The sequence below is a fragment of the Episyrphus balteatus genome, chromosome 4, assembly GCF_945859705.1.
Source record: "Episyrphus balteatus chromosome 4, idEpiBalt1.1, whole genome shotgun sequence".
Taxonomy (NCBI): domain Eukaryota; kingdom Metazoa; phylum Arthropoda; class Insecta; order Diptera; family Syrphidae; genus Episyrphus; species Episyrphus balteatus.
The window spans coordinates 14522369-14539338 of NC_079137.1; the positions used below are offsets into that span (position 1 = coordinate 14522369).

General features: G+C 29.5%; 1 protein-coding gene across 1 annotated transcript; it reads right to left on the bottom strand.

Annotated features, from left to right (window-relative positions):
* Positions 1-54: 54 nt before the first annotated feature.
* Positions 55-16898, bottom strand: LOC129917825 (activating transcription factor 3). Its single transcript, XM_055998002.1, has 3 exons — positions 16620-16898; positions 15667-15756; positions 55-6378 (listed from the first exon to the last, which is right to left on the bottom strand). The coding sequence occupies exons 1-3, from the start codon at positions 16791-16793 to the stop codon at positions 5077-5079; spliced, it is 1566 nt and encodes a 521-aa protein (XP_055853977.1). The 5' UTR covers positions 16794-16898; the 3' UTR covers positions 55-5076.
* Positions 16899-16970: the final 72 nt, after the last annotated feature.

The following is a 16970-nucleotide window of genomic DNA, read 5'->3' on the forward strand; positions in this document are numbered from 1 at the left end:
ATTTATTTGTTTCCTATGCAATTAGATAAAAAATAAAATAAAATAATAATTAACAATAAGCTGCGAAATAAATTATTACAATTAGTGATTGTAGATTGTGACGTGTACTGTTTCTTTTGATTGTTTTTTTTTTGTTTGTCTTGATTGTGCTTTAAGTATTATTAGATATTAAATAACAAAGTTATATATTTTATTATATGTATTTGTAAAAATAAAAATAAAATTATAAAAAAATTTAAAAAAAATATATACTGGTTTTAGTTTTTTTTTTCGAAAATCTGCTCTGTGAAATTAACAAAATGTACAACATAAAAATACATAACTAAAGAAAAAATATATATAAAAAAAAAATATATAAATATTATTTTGTTTTTCTATTATACAAGGTACCTATGTTCTTTTTTTTTGTGGTTCAGGTTTTTTATATAATAGAACAAAGACTATTGTAAAAAGCAGGTCAACATTTTTACTTTATTTTTATTTTTTTTAAATCTATATATTTAGACATTTTTGATTGTTTTATACACATTTTAAATATTTTATTAAATTTTTGCTCCTGTCAAAAATGTAATAATATTTTATTTTTTACTGATTTTGATGACTTTGGAATCTTCTACTCTTATATAAATTATTTTTGTTTTTTTATTAACGTTATTTGATTTTTTTTTTCATTTTTTTTTCAAATCAGAGTATAAAATGGATAAAAAAAAAGAAAACAAAAAAAGTTTTTTATTTGTAGGTTACGTGCAATTAATAGTGACAATTTATTATTTGTTTTAGTCTTGCAATGTTAGGCCGATTTTATTTATTTAGTTTTTTTTTTTTTCTTACAAAATTGGCAAAGGAATCGATATTTATTTTATTTCGTCTTACAAGTTTTCAATTTTTTTTTTTTTACTTTTTAAGATAACACAAATAGTTTTGAAATTATTAAAAGTAACAGGTACTATGTAGCGCCAAATTAAATATTCATTTTCTTTATAATTTGTTTGTTTCTTTCTTCCAAAAATGATTTGATGATACGCAAACAAAAAAAAATATTATAAAGTTTAAATCAGAAAAAAAGATGTTTAATCGAAAATTTTAATTATTTTTCCATGACGAAAAAGTAGATGATTTTTATCAAGAAACATGTACAAATATTAATTACAAAATCTAAACTAATAATGTGGTTGCCATTTTTTGAACAAGGTTTAATAAAGTCTTCTTGAAATAAATCCCAAGTGAAAAATGTCCCCAAACTAAAAATTAAAATGTACCTATGAAGGAAGAAAAATAAATCGTTTTCATAATTTTTCGAAAGAAAGGTAGCGTTAGAATAAAAGTTTGTTTTGGTCGATAAAAATGTCGAGAGCGCGCATATACAGGGTGTTCCGGAATAAGATGAGGAAAATTGGTATGGTATACATTTTCAACATTTTGTAAATTGTGGAAATGATACTAATTTTAACAGTTTTAATAGTAATTGTCATTGTATGTTGTGAACTTGATTTTTATTTTCAGTTTATGCTTATTTTTCACAGGGCACATATTCTTTGAAATTGTTAAAAATGAGATGAATTGAATATGTATGAATTTTCAATTTTTATTATTTAAAAACTGTAAGACAAAATCAAATAAAAATATGTAATTCGATTCCCTTTTGACTCTATCACTGATTTAAAATTATTTCTTTTGATAAAAGAAATACAAGTTTTTTAAATTTCCTTTGCACACAATTTCACTGTTGGTTTTGTTTTTTATTATATTTAGTACCTATGGCATAATTAATGTTTTTTTTTTTTTGTTTTGTTTACATTAACATTTCTTTGAGGTAAACATTGAGTTATTCTTTTTCTTTTTTTTTATAGATTTTTTCCATTTTTTTTGTTTTATATATTTTTTACATTTTTACACATATACTATGCACACTAAGCCTATTCATTTAAAATAGGAAGGCATTTAAATATTTATATATATATTTTTATTTTTTGTCAACCGAATTAATATAGAAAAAAATGTTTTTTTTTACTTAATATTTGTGTAATATTTTTTTTTTTAATTTTTTCTTTAATTTGATTTTTATGGTGTACAAATTACATTTATATATAAATATTAAGCGTTTGAATCAGAATGAGAAAAACTAAAATAAAATATAATTCGGCTTTTAATAAAATTTCTTTTTTTTTTTAAATTTCATTCAAAATAATTTAAAATATTTAAAGCACTGCGTTTTTAGTTTTGTTTAAATGTATAGTATATATATTTTTTTTTACATAAGCATTAATGTGTGATTTTTAGTGACCTAGTTGTTTTTTGTTTTGTTTTATAGATTCAATATATCGCTGCTGAAAATCCGCCTCATAATCATAATCATAATCATTTTGACTCATTTAATTAAAAATTAAAAAATACTGTTGGGACAACAAGTTAAAAATAAAAAAAAAAACTCATTTAAAATAAAAGAGATAATGAGTAGGTATTTCTTAAGACTAGATAATTTTATAAAATTAAAGGCCAATTTTTTTTAAAGCACCAATTGAAATTTGTCAAAAAAAATCATTGCTTAGTTTTTATTTTTGTTTTAAGTTTAAGAATTAAATTTAAATAAAATAATCCATTTTTTGTTCAATTTTGATCTTCACAGCATCACAAGTCACAATTATCAAATTGTTGTTTTAAACTAAGCCACATTATAATCAACAAGCTTATATACATATCCTTATATAATTTAAATTTTATATATTTTTTTCACAGATAAATATCGATTTTTTAAATTTTTTTTTCAATTTCATCAATTTAAACAAATAGATTTATTCTTACATCAAAATATTTCAAAACTGGTAGACATTTATGTATAATATATTATATATAAAGCCTAAATATACATATAAGTATATATATGTATAAATTTTAGTTGTTTCCTAGATATAATAATATTTATAGGCAATTTTTTACCACAATTAGTTTTTTTTTTTTTTTGTTTTTTAATTTTAATCTTTAAATGTAATTATTTTTTGTTTTAAATAAAATTTTGAATTTTTAAGGACACATTTAATTTTTGTTGTTGTTTTTTGTTTTATATAAATTTTTGCATTTTTTTTAGAATTATATCACCTACGAAATATCATCATCATATTTTCGTTTTTTTTTTTGTTTTGTTTTTGTTATTTTTTCTTAATGATAAAAAAAAGCGAATTTTATGATTTAAAGCCAAATTAAAGGGAACGAAAATGTTTTTTTTTGTTTCGATCGCTTGGATTTCTTATAATTTATCGACAAAAATTGGATTGGAGTTATATATTTTTTTAAATTTTCTCTTATGTTTCAAAGCAACAATTTGATTTATTGTTGTATTTTTATCAAACATTTAGAACGATTTGAAAGGAATGTCACATTTTTTTTTGAAAAGATTTTTAATATTTTAATTGTTTTTTTTTTTTAATGTTTTAACATTGAAATATTTTGTATTTAAGGCATTTTTACATATTTTTTCTTTAAATAAAACAAAAATAAATAAATAAGAATGCAAATCAACAATAAAAAGTGTTTATTTTTTGTTTTGTTTTTGTTCTTTCTCTTTGATTTCTTTTACATTTTGAGGTAGTTAAGCCACAGATATTAATAATAAATCAATATAATTAAAAAACAAATTCGATACTAAAAAAAAATATATTCGAGATGATTTTGAGCTTTTGATTGTTTTGAGGGTGAGAAAAAGTATTAGAAAAAGGAATGATTTTGATTTTTATTTCTAACCCATGTTAAAGCTTGTTTTTTAATCATCTCTGATGGAAATTTTTGACAGAGTTACACTTCTTTTCAGTTTGTAATTTTGTTAGTTTCGATTTTTATGTTTTTATTTTTGATATTCACGGCCCTTTTCTGTTTTTTTTTAATCTTTGATATCTAAAAGATTAACCAATTTTTGCATTGAACATCATATTTTGTCTACTCATTTATCTACAATTGTCCTGTTAGTAAGGAGGCGATTTTAAATGGAATTTTCATCTATTAGGTTCGAAGAACACGAGCAGATCCAGTTTTAAAAGAACTATGTAAGTAAATAAAAAAAATCGACACATCAAAATGTTATTCTTTTTAAGAAATTCATTATTTCCGGATATTGGGTACGTTTAAGAAACATTAGGGACTTGATCATTCTCTGAAATAAAATTTCCAGTCAACTATCCAATAAAATTTCTGGAAACAGCGGAAAGAGTTTTTCCACGGCTTACAATTCGGAAATCCGAAACTTGAATAACTATTCAGTCCGTAACATTTCTAAACGTGCCTCTAATGGAACCTACTTTTGAGTAGTGTTAAAAAAAACCTTAATACGACCTTAAGGAAAATTTGGAATGAAAATGTTCCACGCTTAAACTTGCTTTGAAAAACACTACAGAAGAGCGACTGGGTTTTAAAAATTAAATTCCAAAACTAAAAAATAAACGAAAACTTTTGTAAACAAAAATGCTTAAAAACGAAATCTCTGGGATAGGAATGTGAAAAAAAATCAAAGGCAAACACCCCGACCCCATATTATCATTCTCTCTCTTTTTTCTTTAATATTCTTTCTCATTGACAATCAAAAACCCTGTCAAAATTATTCCGATTATCAATTATCGTTTGATTTACCTATTGACAAAATATTGAAATTCGATATTTTAAAAACTAACTTATTGCAAAATTTATCAAATTTTCAATATTTTATATTTTATCAATTGATGAATTGACAATTGCCTACCAAATTTACAGTTCTCCTTCTATAAAGCTTAATATGAGCTACAATAGCTTGCTTAAAGCTTTATAGAAGCAAAATTATTAGTTGAGTAGCTTTATCAAGCAAAAAATAAAAATGGACGCCATGCTTGATTCTTTGTCTCTGTTATATGTATATTCCCGTCTCTATCTGTGGCTTTTTTTTTTTAATATTTCACACATTTGTTCAACAAAATAATTAATAGCTACAGATATAATGTACATTATACATACTTACAGTAACAGAAAAATAAAAATGATTAGTTAAGATAATTGGTAAAAAAACGAATAGTCAAACCACAACTATTCCTAGGGCTCCAACAGGAAGTACTCATCTCACGCCAAGCATCCACCATTTGTCATTTGAGAAAATGCAGCCGCAACACCAGTGTCTAAATCAACAAAGTCCGGGTCTGTTGTATCACCTGTCAAATGTGACAGGAAATCTGCCTCCTGCACCGAGAGCAGATCGTTTTTGATCGAAATGTGATCATGGAAGGGAACAATTGTTGTGGTGCCACCCATTGGCCCATGGAAGTCCACGATGTTGGCGTTGTGATTGCTAGTGTTGTTGTTATTGCAGGCATTAGAACTGTGCTTCAGGTCGAAGTTTTCAGACTCGAAGAGGAAGCGTTCAGCACTTTGAGCAGTTGTGTAGGGACTCTGGGAGTCGACCAGCTCGTTTTTGACAAAGTCGGAGGTTGTGTCAGAGGTCGGTGTGAGGCTACTGTCACAATTTGGAATGTAATCAGATATCAGGGACTGACTGACAACTGGGTGATGGTGTAGATTGTGGTGATGTTGTTGTTGATTGTTGTTGTGATGGAGAAGGTGGGATTGTTGCTGTTGCATTTGTGGCAGGCAGACATCTTGGGCAGGTGAGCTCAAATAGCCAAGCTCTTGAGCTGTTGGCGATGGCTTACAATAGCCATTCGGTATGATGTCCGAGGAGTGGTGATTGTTGTTGTTGGATGTTTGATGATGGTGTGGTGAATTGGGTATCGCCGCTGTGGTGGCTTTGAAGACATTACTGCGATTGTTGATTGTTGACATCGGTGGTATAACGGTTCGTTGTTGTTGTTGTTGCTGATGCTGTTGATGTTGGGATTGGGTGGGTGTGGATGCTGTTGATGAGACTGGCACCGGTGACTCGGACGTCTGGAATGGCTTGATGTCCAATTCCAAATCAGCCAAATATTTGAGGGCAGGCGATTGCAAAAGTTTCGTCGGAGGATTGAAGCCGCCTCGTCGAATACACGATGGTGAGTGGGCCTGCAACATGTCAAACAGTTGCTGACGTTCCAATTCCAGAGTTCGCACTTGATTTTTTAGATCGATATTTTGCGTGTCAAGTTGTTCGGATTCTTTCATGAGATTTTGGGTACGTTCACGCTTCTTCATGCGACATTTTGTGGCAGCGATCTTATTGCGTTCACGCCGCCTCTTACGACGGTCTTCATCTTCCGGGGTAAGACCTTTGATCGATTTACTATCACAATCCTCATCACTGGTGTCGTCATCCTTGCGGGAGCATTTTGAAGTGGTTTGTTCTGAGCCCGAACTCGACTCACAAGTAGAAAGTTTTCTTTTACTTTGAATGGAGAGTTTAAGTCCGGCCTTGATAAGTTGCGAACACGTCTGAAAATAATCAAAAAACAAAACAAAATACATTTTAACGACTTTCAAATCAAATTCTTTCCTGAAATTAAATCAAACAATATAAAAAAAGCCAAAATGAATCGTCGTCGGTCGTCGCATTTGATAAGACGAGCAATAAAATTTCGCACACACAAAATCTCAAATGACATGCAACTGATTTTTTTTTTTTGTATAAGCTTTAAAACGTGTTGCTGTGAGGACTGACCAACAAAAAGACAAGCTGCCATTTTTGGAACTTGCAGTAACAACGCATGACTGCGGGCTGACCAATTTGGTTATTGGTGACAGACATGTTTTGAGATTTTTTTTTTTTGTATATTTATTCCATCGATCGTTTGTGTTTTACTTTTAATGTGAATAATTTTTTTTTTGTTTTTTTTTTTCACATTGATTTGTATTATTATTTACGACCGCTCAACATGAATGCAGTTTGCCTTTTTGGAGAGATATGTCTCAGAGTTGAATTTTTCTGAGAATCAAATAATACAAAAAAAAAATGTATAAAAGAAATTTTTTTTTGAAAGGAATCGCGCGAAGGGCAAATAAAGAGTGAAAATTCCGCAATAATTTAAATAAAAAGCGAAAGTTAAACAATGACCAATATTATGAACATTTTTGGAGGAATGCAAGTTTGTTGTGTGTGCTGTGCTGACCATCTGTTTGAAAAAATGATTGTTTGACAGATAATTTGTCGAGGAATGTGATTGAGATTAAGATAAATTTATAAAAAGTTGTGAAACGAACAAAATGTTCATTCAAACATTCAAATTATTCAATTTTAAGTCAAATGCTTTTGGCATTTTTAGTTGATTTATCTTGTGCAATTCTATAGCTGATAATTTTCGATTATATTTTTTTTGGGCTATTGAATTAAATTTCCATCTATTCGTTCACAAGAGCGTGATTAGATGTAAAAGAATACATTGTTATAAGAACATAAGGAGTATTTGGTTTGACATGGGGGTGAATTTGGTTTGCAAATAATTTATTGGCAAGAATGGAAGAGACTACAAGTAAGCCGAGATTTACATTTTCATGACATGATACTCTTGGAGGCTTTTTCAATTCCCCGCATGAGGCAGTACCTTATTATAAAAATGTTTTGGTCTTCTAGACTGGGACTCCAACCCTCAATAATAGGCCATCGCACAAACAATTGCGCCACGGAGTGCTACACCTTTTTAGGGACAGGCTGAATCCTATCGTTAAGAGATACCACCGTCTATCTTTCTTCCACGCTGACAAATCCACTAACTAAGCTTTTTTATGTGAGCTATCTAGTGATAGGCTGCTGTCTTAAGCTTTGGTTCCTATTTAGCGCCGCAGGGCCAGAAGCGAGGTCGTCCAGCCAGCAGATTACCCAGTGTTTTACTTGAAAGGGTTGCTTTGAGTAACACTATCTTATGTCTTTATTGCGGTTATTTTTTTTTTTTAAGAAAATTTAGAAATTCTTTAATTCTATTATTAGACAAGTCATTTAGGTCGTGAACGGAATTGGACCACTTAAGGTTAATACTTATATTGTGATTGGATTACATAGGATATGTTCTAATGCAAGTTTTAGCAACTTCGACAATTTCACTGCGTATTTTCTGATATTTCATTCAAATTAATTTCTAAATTAATTAAGTGACTTGAAAATTAAGGCAAAAGTTTAATATTATGGGAGTCATAATCCCATATGTAGTTATCGCAATGGATCTACTTTAATATTTAAGTTTGGCGGTAACAAGAACAACTGGAAGTCGATTAACGTAACCTAGGACAATATCAGTCAGTATATAAGTTAAATGATGAAGACAATAGATTCTTCCCCTATTTGGAGTGAATATTTTACAATGGCACGTAAAAGCAATAGAGTTTTAATGTGTTTTCAGAACAAGCTTAGAGACTCAAAGCTAACAAGTCAATAGTTTTATAGATGTGATAAAAATATTTAATTTGATTCTAATAGAGCCATGTCGCCTTTACATTATACTGTCAGCTAAAAATTCTTCAATTGCAAATATAAAACTCTTTTCTTCATTTAATAATATGACAAAAAAAAGATTTCTATCAACAATAAGCTACCTACTGTATTGCATGTCACACGACAATCTAGGTATATAAAATTACGTAAAATATAAAACAAAAAAACATTCCGCATTGATGTCAAAATTTTGCCATGATATAAAAGGTATTTCTTAAAGGTTTTTGTTGTTACATATTATACATTCTTTTAAATAAATAAAAACAAAAAAAAAAAAAAAAAAAAAACATGATTGACGTGTAACAAATGGACGCACTTATAGTTGTCCTTGTCCTTCTCCAAACTCACAAGGTAAACATTTGTTTTCCATTATTTTTATTCTAAAGAATTTTTTCGTTAGTCAGGAAGGTAATGAAATTTCGCGATAAAAAAAATTACGAAAAAAAAACATAAAGTGTCGTGATCAATAAAAAAGTTGTTCAATGTAAAAAGGTGCCCAATCGTGTACTTGTAAAATGTTGATTGTTGAGTTATACAGAATATTTATAAACATTCAATCATTAAACAAAGTTTTTAAGAATGTCGGTTCGGAGGAACCGTCAAAACTAAAATTGCATTATCATAGTTCAGCATCGGTACTTTCAATCAAACAAAGTACTTCAACATTTACATCACCCAATTTATCAAATCAACAAAACTGTGATAAGTAGATAACTAAATTGTAGTCTTCCTTACATTATTTAGGGCATAACGAAGAAATCACTATATGCCTTCGAATTTTTTGACCACATGGTCATCCATTGTCTTCCACTTGTCGACTTCACTTTATAATCCTCTTCCAGCACTTACCCGCATTGACTGACATTTTTGCGTTGTCCAACAGATACTTATTGTGTATAGGTTGCTTCCAAAAATGGTCAAAAAGCATTCAGGGGATTTTATTTGTATGTTTATTTTATTGTATTGTATTGTATGAGCGCGGTACTATAAGTGATGGCGGTGACCCTTATATAAATAATAAATCTCAAACATGAGTGGATTAACAGATTCCAATTTTCATAGGGCGCCAGATTTTGAGAGATTTACATATATCCTGGTTTTATTATCCAGCAAGGTAGCTATTGCTCTTAAAACACAAAGATCAAAACTTTCCTGATTCGCAAAGTTTTTCTTTTATAATGTTTTGACTTTGCATATTGACACATTGAATTAAGTTGCAAATGGCTACTTGTTAATACTAGTGCAACAGATGCAAATACATTTTTCTCATTGCAAAATATCGACAAGATAACATAATTTTGAAATTGCGAAATTCATTTTGTTTACAAATCGATGATATTTGCAAAACCTATACTTTGCCACTTTTTATTTGGCTTTGCAGTTCCTGCAAATTTGCATTTTATGCAATCAAAATGCAAAAAGGGGTTTTCAAATCGGTAAAATTTTGCACTTTAGCAAAACCTATACTTTACAATTTGTTGATGTTTTTTTGTTTAGCAAATTTGCGTTGGGTGCAATTAGAGATAAATTAAAAATTGGAAAATTTTTGAATGCATTGCAAATGCACTCTTTGAAGAAATGAAATGGATTTTTTTTTGTTGCGAAATGGGTAAAACTATAGACTTGCTAAAATTTAAGCTTTGCAACATTTTTAATGTTGTCAAAATGTTACTTGACAAGGAGTAGATAGAAAACATAACTTTGTTCGCAAATCAATTTAAATGCGAAGTTCATTTGATTTGTGAAACGAAATGAAAAAATGTGTTCGATTTTGGTAAAGCACCAATAGTTACCATGCAACTTTTCAATTTTCAAAATTTTAATTTTAGCAAATTTGAAATTTGCGAAGATAAATCGAAATTTTCTAAAGTCTCAAATGCAAATGGAAAGAAAGTGTTTAATTTTTTATGCTAATCCATTTGAGAAGTTGCCTTTAAAGGAACATCGTATTGGTAGGCCCGCCCCTGGTTGTCACCTTCTTAACATATTCAAAATACAAAAACGTGATTTATAAAGCAAAAGCACGAATTCACTATTTTTACCACCAATCATGACTTTTGAGTCAAATACTTCAACGTGTTATGTTTTTTCTTCAACTTTTGATTGATTAGGAGGTAAAATGTAGGCACAAGATCACTGCCCAAACTTTCCAGTTGTAAATATGTGAAACATTTTCCATTTATAAATCATTTTTTTTTTTTGAGGCGCGAGATATCGCAAAGTCTAGAAAACGAGAGCTCTCCCCTGACGATGAAAAATCCGCGACGAAGTGACGGATCGGACGATTCATTTTTAGTTTACACATTCCCAGACCACAACTCGATGAAAACTTCCCCCAAATGTTTTATATTTACTGTTACACACATCAAATCTTCATGTATATCTCGAGATATATACAAACAATGTTTTATATGATTTCATAACTTTTTAGTTGTTTTTGTTTTAAATTTTATATTGAATTTTGTTATTCCATGTGCATAATAATGCGCGATGCGTTAACGAGAGGTCTGGCCATAGTCAAGTCAACCAGGCCAGTGCAGGCTAATAGTAGCCAGTGGCAGCGCCTGGCGTTGATATGTTTATTGTGTTTGATTGCATTTAAGTAATTAAGCACTGCTGCTGCTGCTGCTCCTTTGGTTTTTTTGTTTCTGTTTTGCTTGTTCGTGTTGCGAAGCGAACTCTATTTATTTATTTTTGCTTGCGAATATAAATTGCGACAGTTTTGGGTCAAGTCGATCCAACCAGAGTATCTAAATACAAAATATAAGCTTACAAAAATGGATGATACACAACTTTATAGATTGATATTGTGAAGAGGACGACAACAAGGGTATATACCTACAATCTTAGGCTAAAATCAAAGGCTAGGCTGAGTTATGTTTTGCATAAAGTTTTGCTTTTTTGTTTTTCTTTTGAAGATTGCCATACAAAACAAATATATTATATTCAACCAACTTACTTATATGAAAAAAGAAACATTTAGAAGAAAGAGAAATTCCAAAAAAGGCAGGGTCGTCGCGCCCACGCCCAAAAAATCTGTTTTGTTTTTATTTTTGTGATTTGTTGATTTGGCACAAGCGGATTAGGAAAATATATGGACTTGACGCCCTGCATACAGAATTTATCAACCAAAAATGCCGCACCGCCTACAAGAGTTTATATGATTAATTGTATAATCGAGGATACTCATTTATTTTGTTTTTTGTTAGATATTCTAAAAAAAGAACTTGCCACAAAGGTATTAGAGGTTATTAAAGTTAAAAATTGGTCAAAGTTAAATTAATTTTAAGGTAGGTTCTTGATGTCGAACAGCGTATCATTCGAAGCGTGTGGCATTTGAATTGACAAATTGGTCAGTAATAACTTACACAGCAAGTCCATGGGCGGAAATTTAAGTTTATGTTAAAAAGTGACAAATTTTGTCAAATAATTCGGCTCGAAATGTTGAAATAGCTGAGAAAAGCGGAAAATTAAAAAGGATTGATTCTTCAAAATAAAACACTATTTAAATGAAACTATAAGTTATCTTTAATAAGTCAAAAGTCAAACAATTTAACCATCTTATACAGTACTTTTTAAATTTTTCCAATGAAAAACACAAACTTCTCCAATAAAACAAAAAACTCCACTAATATACGCCAATCCCAAAAATATCCAAATCATTTTCAAATCTTCAACTTTCAACTGTTTTATCCTTAGCATCGATTCTGATTCCAAATTTAACTTTTTAATTCTTCCCATTTCCAAAAGCTCATAAAATGTTCTTCTCATCCAAAAACCCATCAATCCAGATGATTCAATTTTTAAAGTAAAAAAATTCAATGCATTTTTGTAAATTGAATTTTCATTCATAAAAATTGATGTTGGTAAATTTTTCATCAAACATAATTCTTCAGACCAACGAAACAATTGATAACCAAAAAATTCCTGTTGACTTTGAATTACTTCCCATTTCGGTCTTGGAAGTGTAAAGGCATATTTTGTATTTAAAGTATTTCGAAAAGCAACAAATTTTTCAAAATTAGATTCGACTTCAAAAATTTTAGAATACTTTTGTTTGAATTTTGGTGTCAAATATTGATGATAATCGATTTCAATTATGTAGGCTTTTAGGCCAGATGATTGTAGATCATTGAAGGAATTGATCAGAATTTTTCTTGGCGGTTCGGTAGTCAGCGACTGAAGAAATGCATCGTATGAAGTAACAATCATGATTCCAAGAAAAAATATTAAAGAATAGATGATTTTTGTACTTCCAAAAGTTTGTGTTGATTCAGAAAAGGGTTGTCCAAGTATTCCACGAAAACCATCCAGGTTAAAGAACCAACACGAGGGTTGTCCAGTTGAAAACTTGGCAGTTAGTGCAAGTGATACTGAGAGTAATACAAACACAAAAATCAATACAAGAAATGCTTCCCAATGAAACACATAGACGAATACTTTATAAATTGGAATATGTGGCTCTATTGGCAGCATTACACACCAATCATAGATGACAAAAGGATATGAATCATATTTAGATGGATCTTCTAAAACTGAAGGAAAAGCACCCGACATTTCAATTTTTTCATTTCTTACAAGTTCACGTAAATCGCCAACTGAAAGTGAGGTATTAACGTTGGAAATGTTTATTTTTGCGTTGAACTGTTTGGCAAAATTATTGAAGAAATGTCCCACTAAACCACCAATCTTTGTTTTTAACTCAATCACTCCTAGTTCTGATCCTCCGAAATAAACTGGTAACGTTGTACCATTGAGATCCTTCATTCGATTTGGAAAACTTACTGAGTTTTTCTCTTCTTTCCGCCAAAAAAATTCTTCAATGGTAAAATATCCGAAATTTCTGTAGCTATAGTAGTTAAATGTGCTGGAGAAATTTTCAAAAACCGCCATCACATTAATCATTCTATTCTGCCAACAGAAATTAAAAACACTTTTCAGCTCCAAGTCGTAAGTTCTTGAAGAATTTCTTAGCACAAAAATTGTCTTACAATATCGAAGATGTTGAAGATATTCCAGTACTTGTTGTTGAACTAATAAATCACTTGAATCAAATTGCACAATGGTAAGAAGGTTTTCATTGAATTTTCCTCTCATGGAAACTGAAGTTCCGACTTCTTTGTTGGACAGAATCACTGGAATTCTGAGTGAATTTGAAATATTTCGTATGAATTCGTCACTAAAATCATTGAAAAGGAGAAAAATACTTTCAAATTGTTCGACTTTGTTAAGATTTTCGACAAAATTGAAAAGATAAGAGTTGAAATCAGCTAGCGTTAACGATATTTCAGCTGCTGCAAAAATAGCAACAATTGAAACAAGACTACCGGTGGTGTTGTAATTCATTGCACGAACGTTTTGTCAACTGATTTTTAATGTTTAAAAGAAAGTTGAAAAATGATGTGATAGTTCATAACTAATTGCTATTTATAACTATAAAGGTAGTCTGAGGAATTTCATATGTATAAATATTAAATTTAAAGATTTTAGTTGTAATGCATTAGCATTTTAGAGTTCGTTTTTGAATTTATTATACGGTGTATTGTATGGCTATTAAATAACTTTTAATAAATAATTGACACGAGGGTGCAATTTTGATGAACACGAATATACAAATGTTCGTTGTGAATTAAAACTAAACAAAAGTAAAAGATTTGCCACTATGGCGAAAACAGTAGATACATTAAAATACATCAATTAAATGACCTTAATTTTGAACGGAAATTTTACAATAGGTACACAATGAATTGATACAGACAACATTGTCTCGATGTTTTAAACTCAAAAGGTTTAGTTATCAAAAAAAATGTCAGGTATCAATTTTTGCAGCAGTAGGTATATTTCGCTAACAATTTAATTAGATTCAAAAAAGTAATAAAAGTGAATTTGTCATGGCGTATCCTTAAAATATTAATTAATTCGTACTTAAAGCGTTTATGCATTAAAATGCCAAGTACCTCACCACCTTACAACAAAATGACGTCCGTTTAAAAGAAGTGGAATCCGTTTCAATTCCTTAAAATTTAAGGTGAACTTCATTTGATTTTAATGTGGATTTTGATCTTAAGAAAAACGACAAAAAATAAAAATTTAATTTGATGGAGGTAGTTAAAGCACTTGCTTGGTTTCCACATAATAACAAGATGATTTTCCGCTTAAATTTAGTGGATTTCTTTTGAATTTGCGCATTCAAAAAAGTGAGAAGATTTGTCTACTTAATTTAAGACGGAAGTTATTTTGTCAAAATACTTAATTTAATGTAAAATCCGCTTGTTTTTAGGTGCTCTTTTTCTTCGTGTACCAAGTCCTTTGAAATAAAGTTAGAATAATCTGATTGAATGAACAATTTTCTGTTGTTCTTCTTGACACAATTAAGTTCTTCTTGACACAATGTTGCTAGCATCTCTGCATTAAATATCCTACATGAGAAAATGAATGTATTCACACAAAAATTATAAAAATCCAATTTGCATTTAATTTCTATCTCTCGGCAATAAACTTTTTTTATTGCATTAGTTTTCCTAACAGAAGTTAACTTATAAAGTCACCGCCGCCCGCCGATAGGCGTTTCGATTGGGATTATAATTAAATGATTATCTCGACAAATGCAGTCAGTCAGTTACAACCAGTCATAAGTCGAAAAGCTGAGATTTTATTTTTTGCATCTTCGCAGTGTGCGCTTCGCAGCCCACGATTAATCATTATTTTATTTTTCTATTACTGCAGATACTTTTTTAATATTTGCATTAATTTTGCATATACAGGTCAATGTCGTATCGTTTTTATTTTTGTTCTGATTTCTTTTTGAGATTTAATTTTTTATTTTTGCAATTTTCTTCTATAGTCTGATTTGAGAATGATCTCAAAATGTGGGCGTTTCAACGTGGGTGGTGGAGACGGTATGGCGCGGTGTGAAAATGTGACAACCGGCCGGCAGCGCAGGCAGTGTGAACATCACCATTGATCAAATGCAATGAGAATGTCGCCGTGAAGATTTTCAATCTACCGAAGCGCGCCTCGTTCGCAAACTAAGGGTATTCGATTTATCTTCTCCTTTTCTTTTACGATTTTTTTTTTCTTATTTTTTTTTGAATAAAATTTGCATTTTAATTAAAGAGGTACTAATGCATTGAAAAATTGATTTCAATTTGTGTGCTTGACTGGTAATTGATTTTGGTTTGGATTCGTTTTTTCTTTCAAATGTTAGAAGAATGATGCAGAAAATGAAAATAAAAAAGATACGACAACAACAAAAAATGATCATATAAAAACAGAAATAATAAAATTATTAATTATACCTGTTGGACGCTGGGTGTTGTTGCTGTACCGGCGGGTGAGTCAAGCGGTGAACCTGAACAACTGGAATGACTACTATCCTGTGATATTGCCTGGAATTAATTATAAAGAATTAAATTAGTATCATTTGTTAAGATTAGATAATATAAAAAATATAAATGTTTGTTTGATGGAAAACAAGGTTCTTTTAATGTGAAAAGTGTTTCAAGGCTTTAAGTATTGACACTGTACTTTTTAAATTTATTACTTTATTGATTGATTTTCGATATTTGACAAACAATTAATTTTTTGTAAGTTAAGAAAAAATGCAATTTGCTTTAGCAAATATAAAATAAGCTTGTAAGTTGTAATTAATCAATGGCTGAATGATTGCAAATCTATTATTATTAACTTTGATAAATTTTGATATAAAATCGATTTCTAGTTCATTTTAAATAAGTGCTTTTATTTGATGATATTAGGTATTTCAGTTCGATCGGTAAAAAAATGTAAGAATTAGTTGGTCGCCCGATGAGAAAAAGAGTAATCATTTTTGGCCCCTTCTTACTTCTTCACAATAGAAGACAAAAATTCACTTTATTTAATGAACTGGTCAAAAACAAACTCCTCACAAAATTTCAGGTACTTAGGAAGAGTAGTTTCGGAGAAATTATGGAGCACTTCAGGTTATCATAGAAATAGGAACTTGAAATTTTAATGCTGGGACAAAAAGTACTGAGATGTAAAAGTCTAAGGTTTGGTTTTACATTTGTATCAATTTAATTTTGATTTTATACTTGGCAACTTTTCAAATAACTTTAAAAATCGGTAATTAAAAGATAAATTGTCAAGAGAACAATCAAAATTTAATCAATACAAATTCAAAACCAAACTAAAGAAAACTATGTTATTTATATTTATAATCATAACTTAAATAAAGAAATGTTTATACATAAAAAAAGTTTACGAAACTCACCTGTGGATTCATGGAATTGAAACTCCGCACCGATATTCCTTGTGTTGTTGAAAAATTGTAATTATCCATTGGATTAGACATTGCTATCAATGAATTAACAATTTCTGGTGTTTTTGGCGTTGAGCCGGCATCCAGGCCCAACGATTGTGGTATAGTTAAATTAAACATTCTCATTGAATTGAATTTTGTATTTTACTTTTTCAAAAAATTATAAAAAAAATAAAATTAAAAATAATTACAAAAATTGAAAAAACACACACGAGAACACTTATATTATGCAACGGAAATATTTAAAAACAAAAATATAAAACTTTTAACTGAACTTTTGTTATATTTTAATTTTTTTTTTAT

Bases quoted from the DNA above. Each gene is read 5' to 3' on its own strand.
- LOC129917825 (XM_055998002.1), bottom strand. From the start codon at position 16,793: ATGAGAATGTTTAATTTAACTATACCACAATCGTTGGGCCTGGATGCC. The intron at 15,757-16,619 runs GTGAGTTTCGTA...AATTAATTCCAG, and splicing joins TCAATTCCATGAATCCACAG to GCAATATCACAGGATAGTAG. The intron at 6,379-15,666 runs GTATAATTAATA...GATTATTTTCAG, and splicing joins CAACACCCAGCGTCCAACAG to ACGTGTTCGCAACTTATCAA.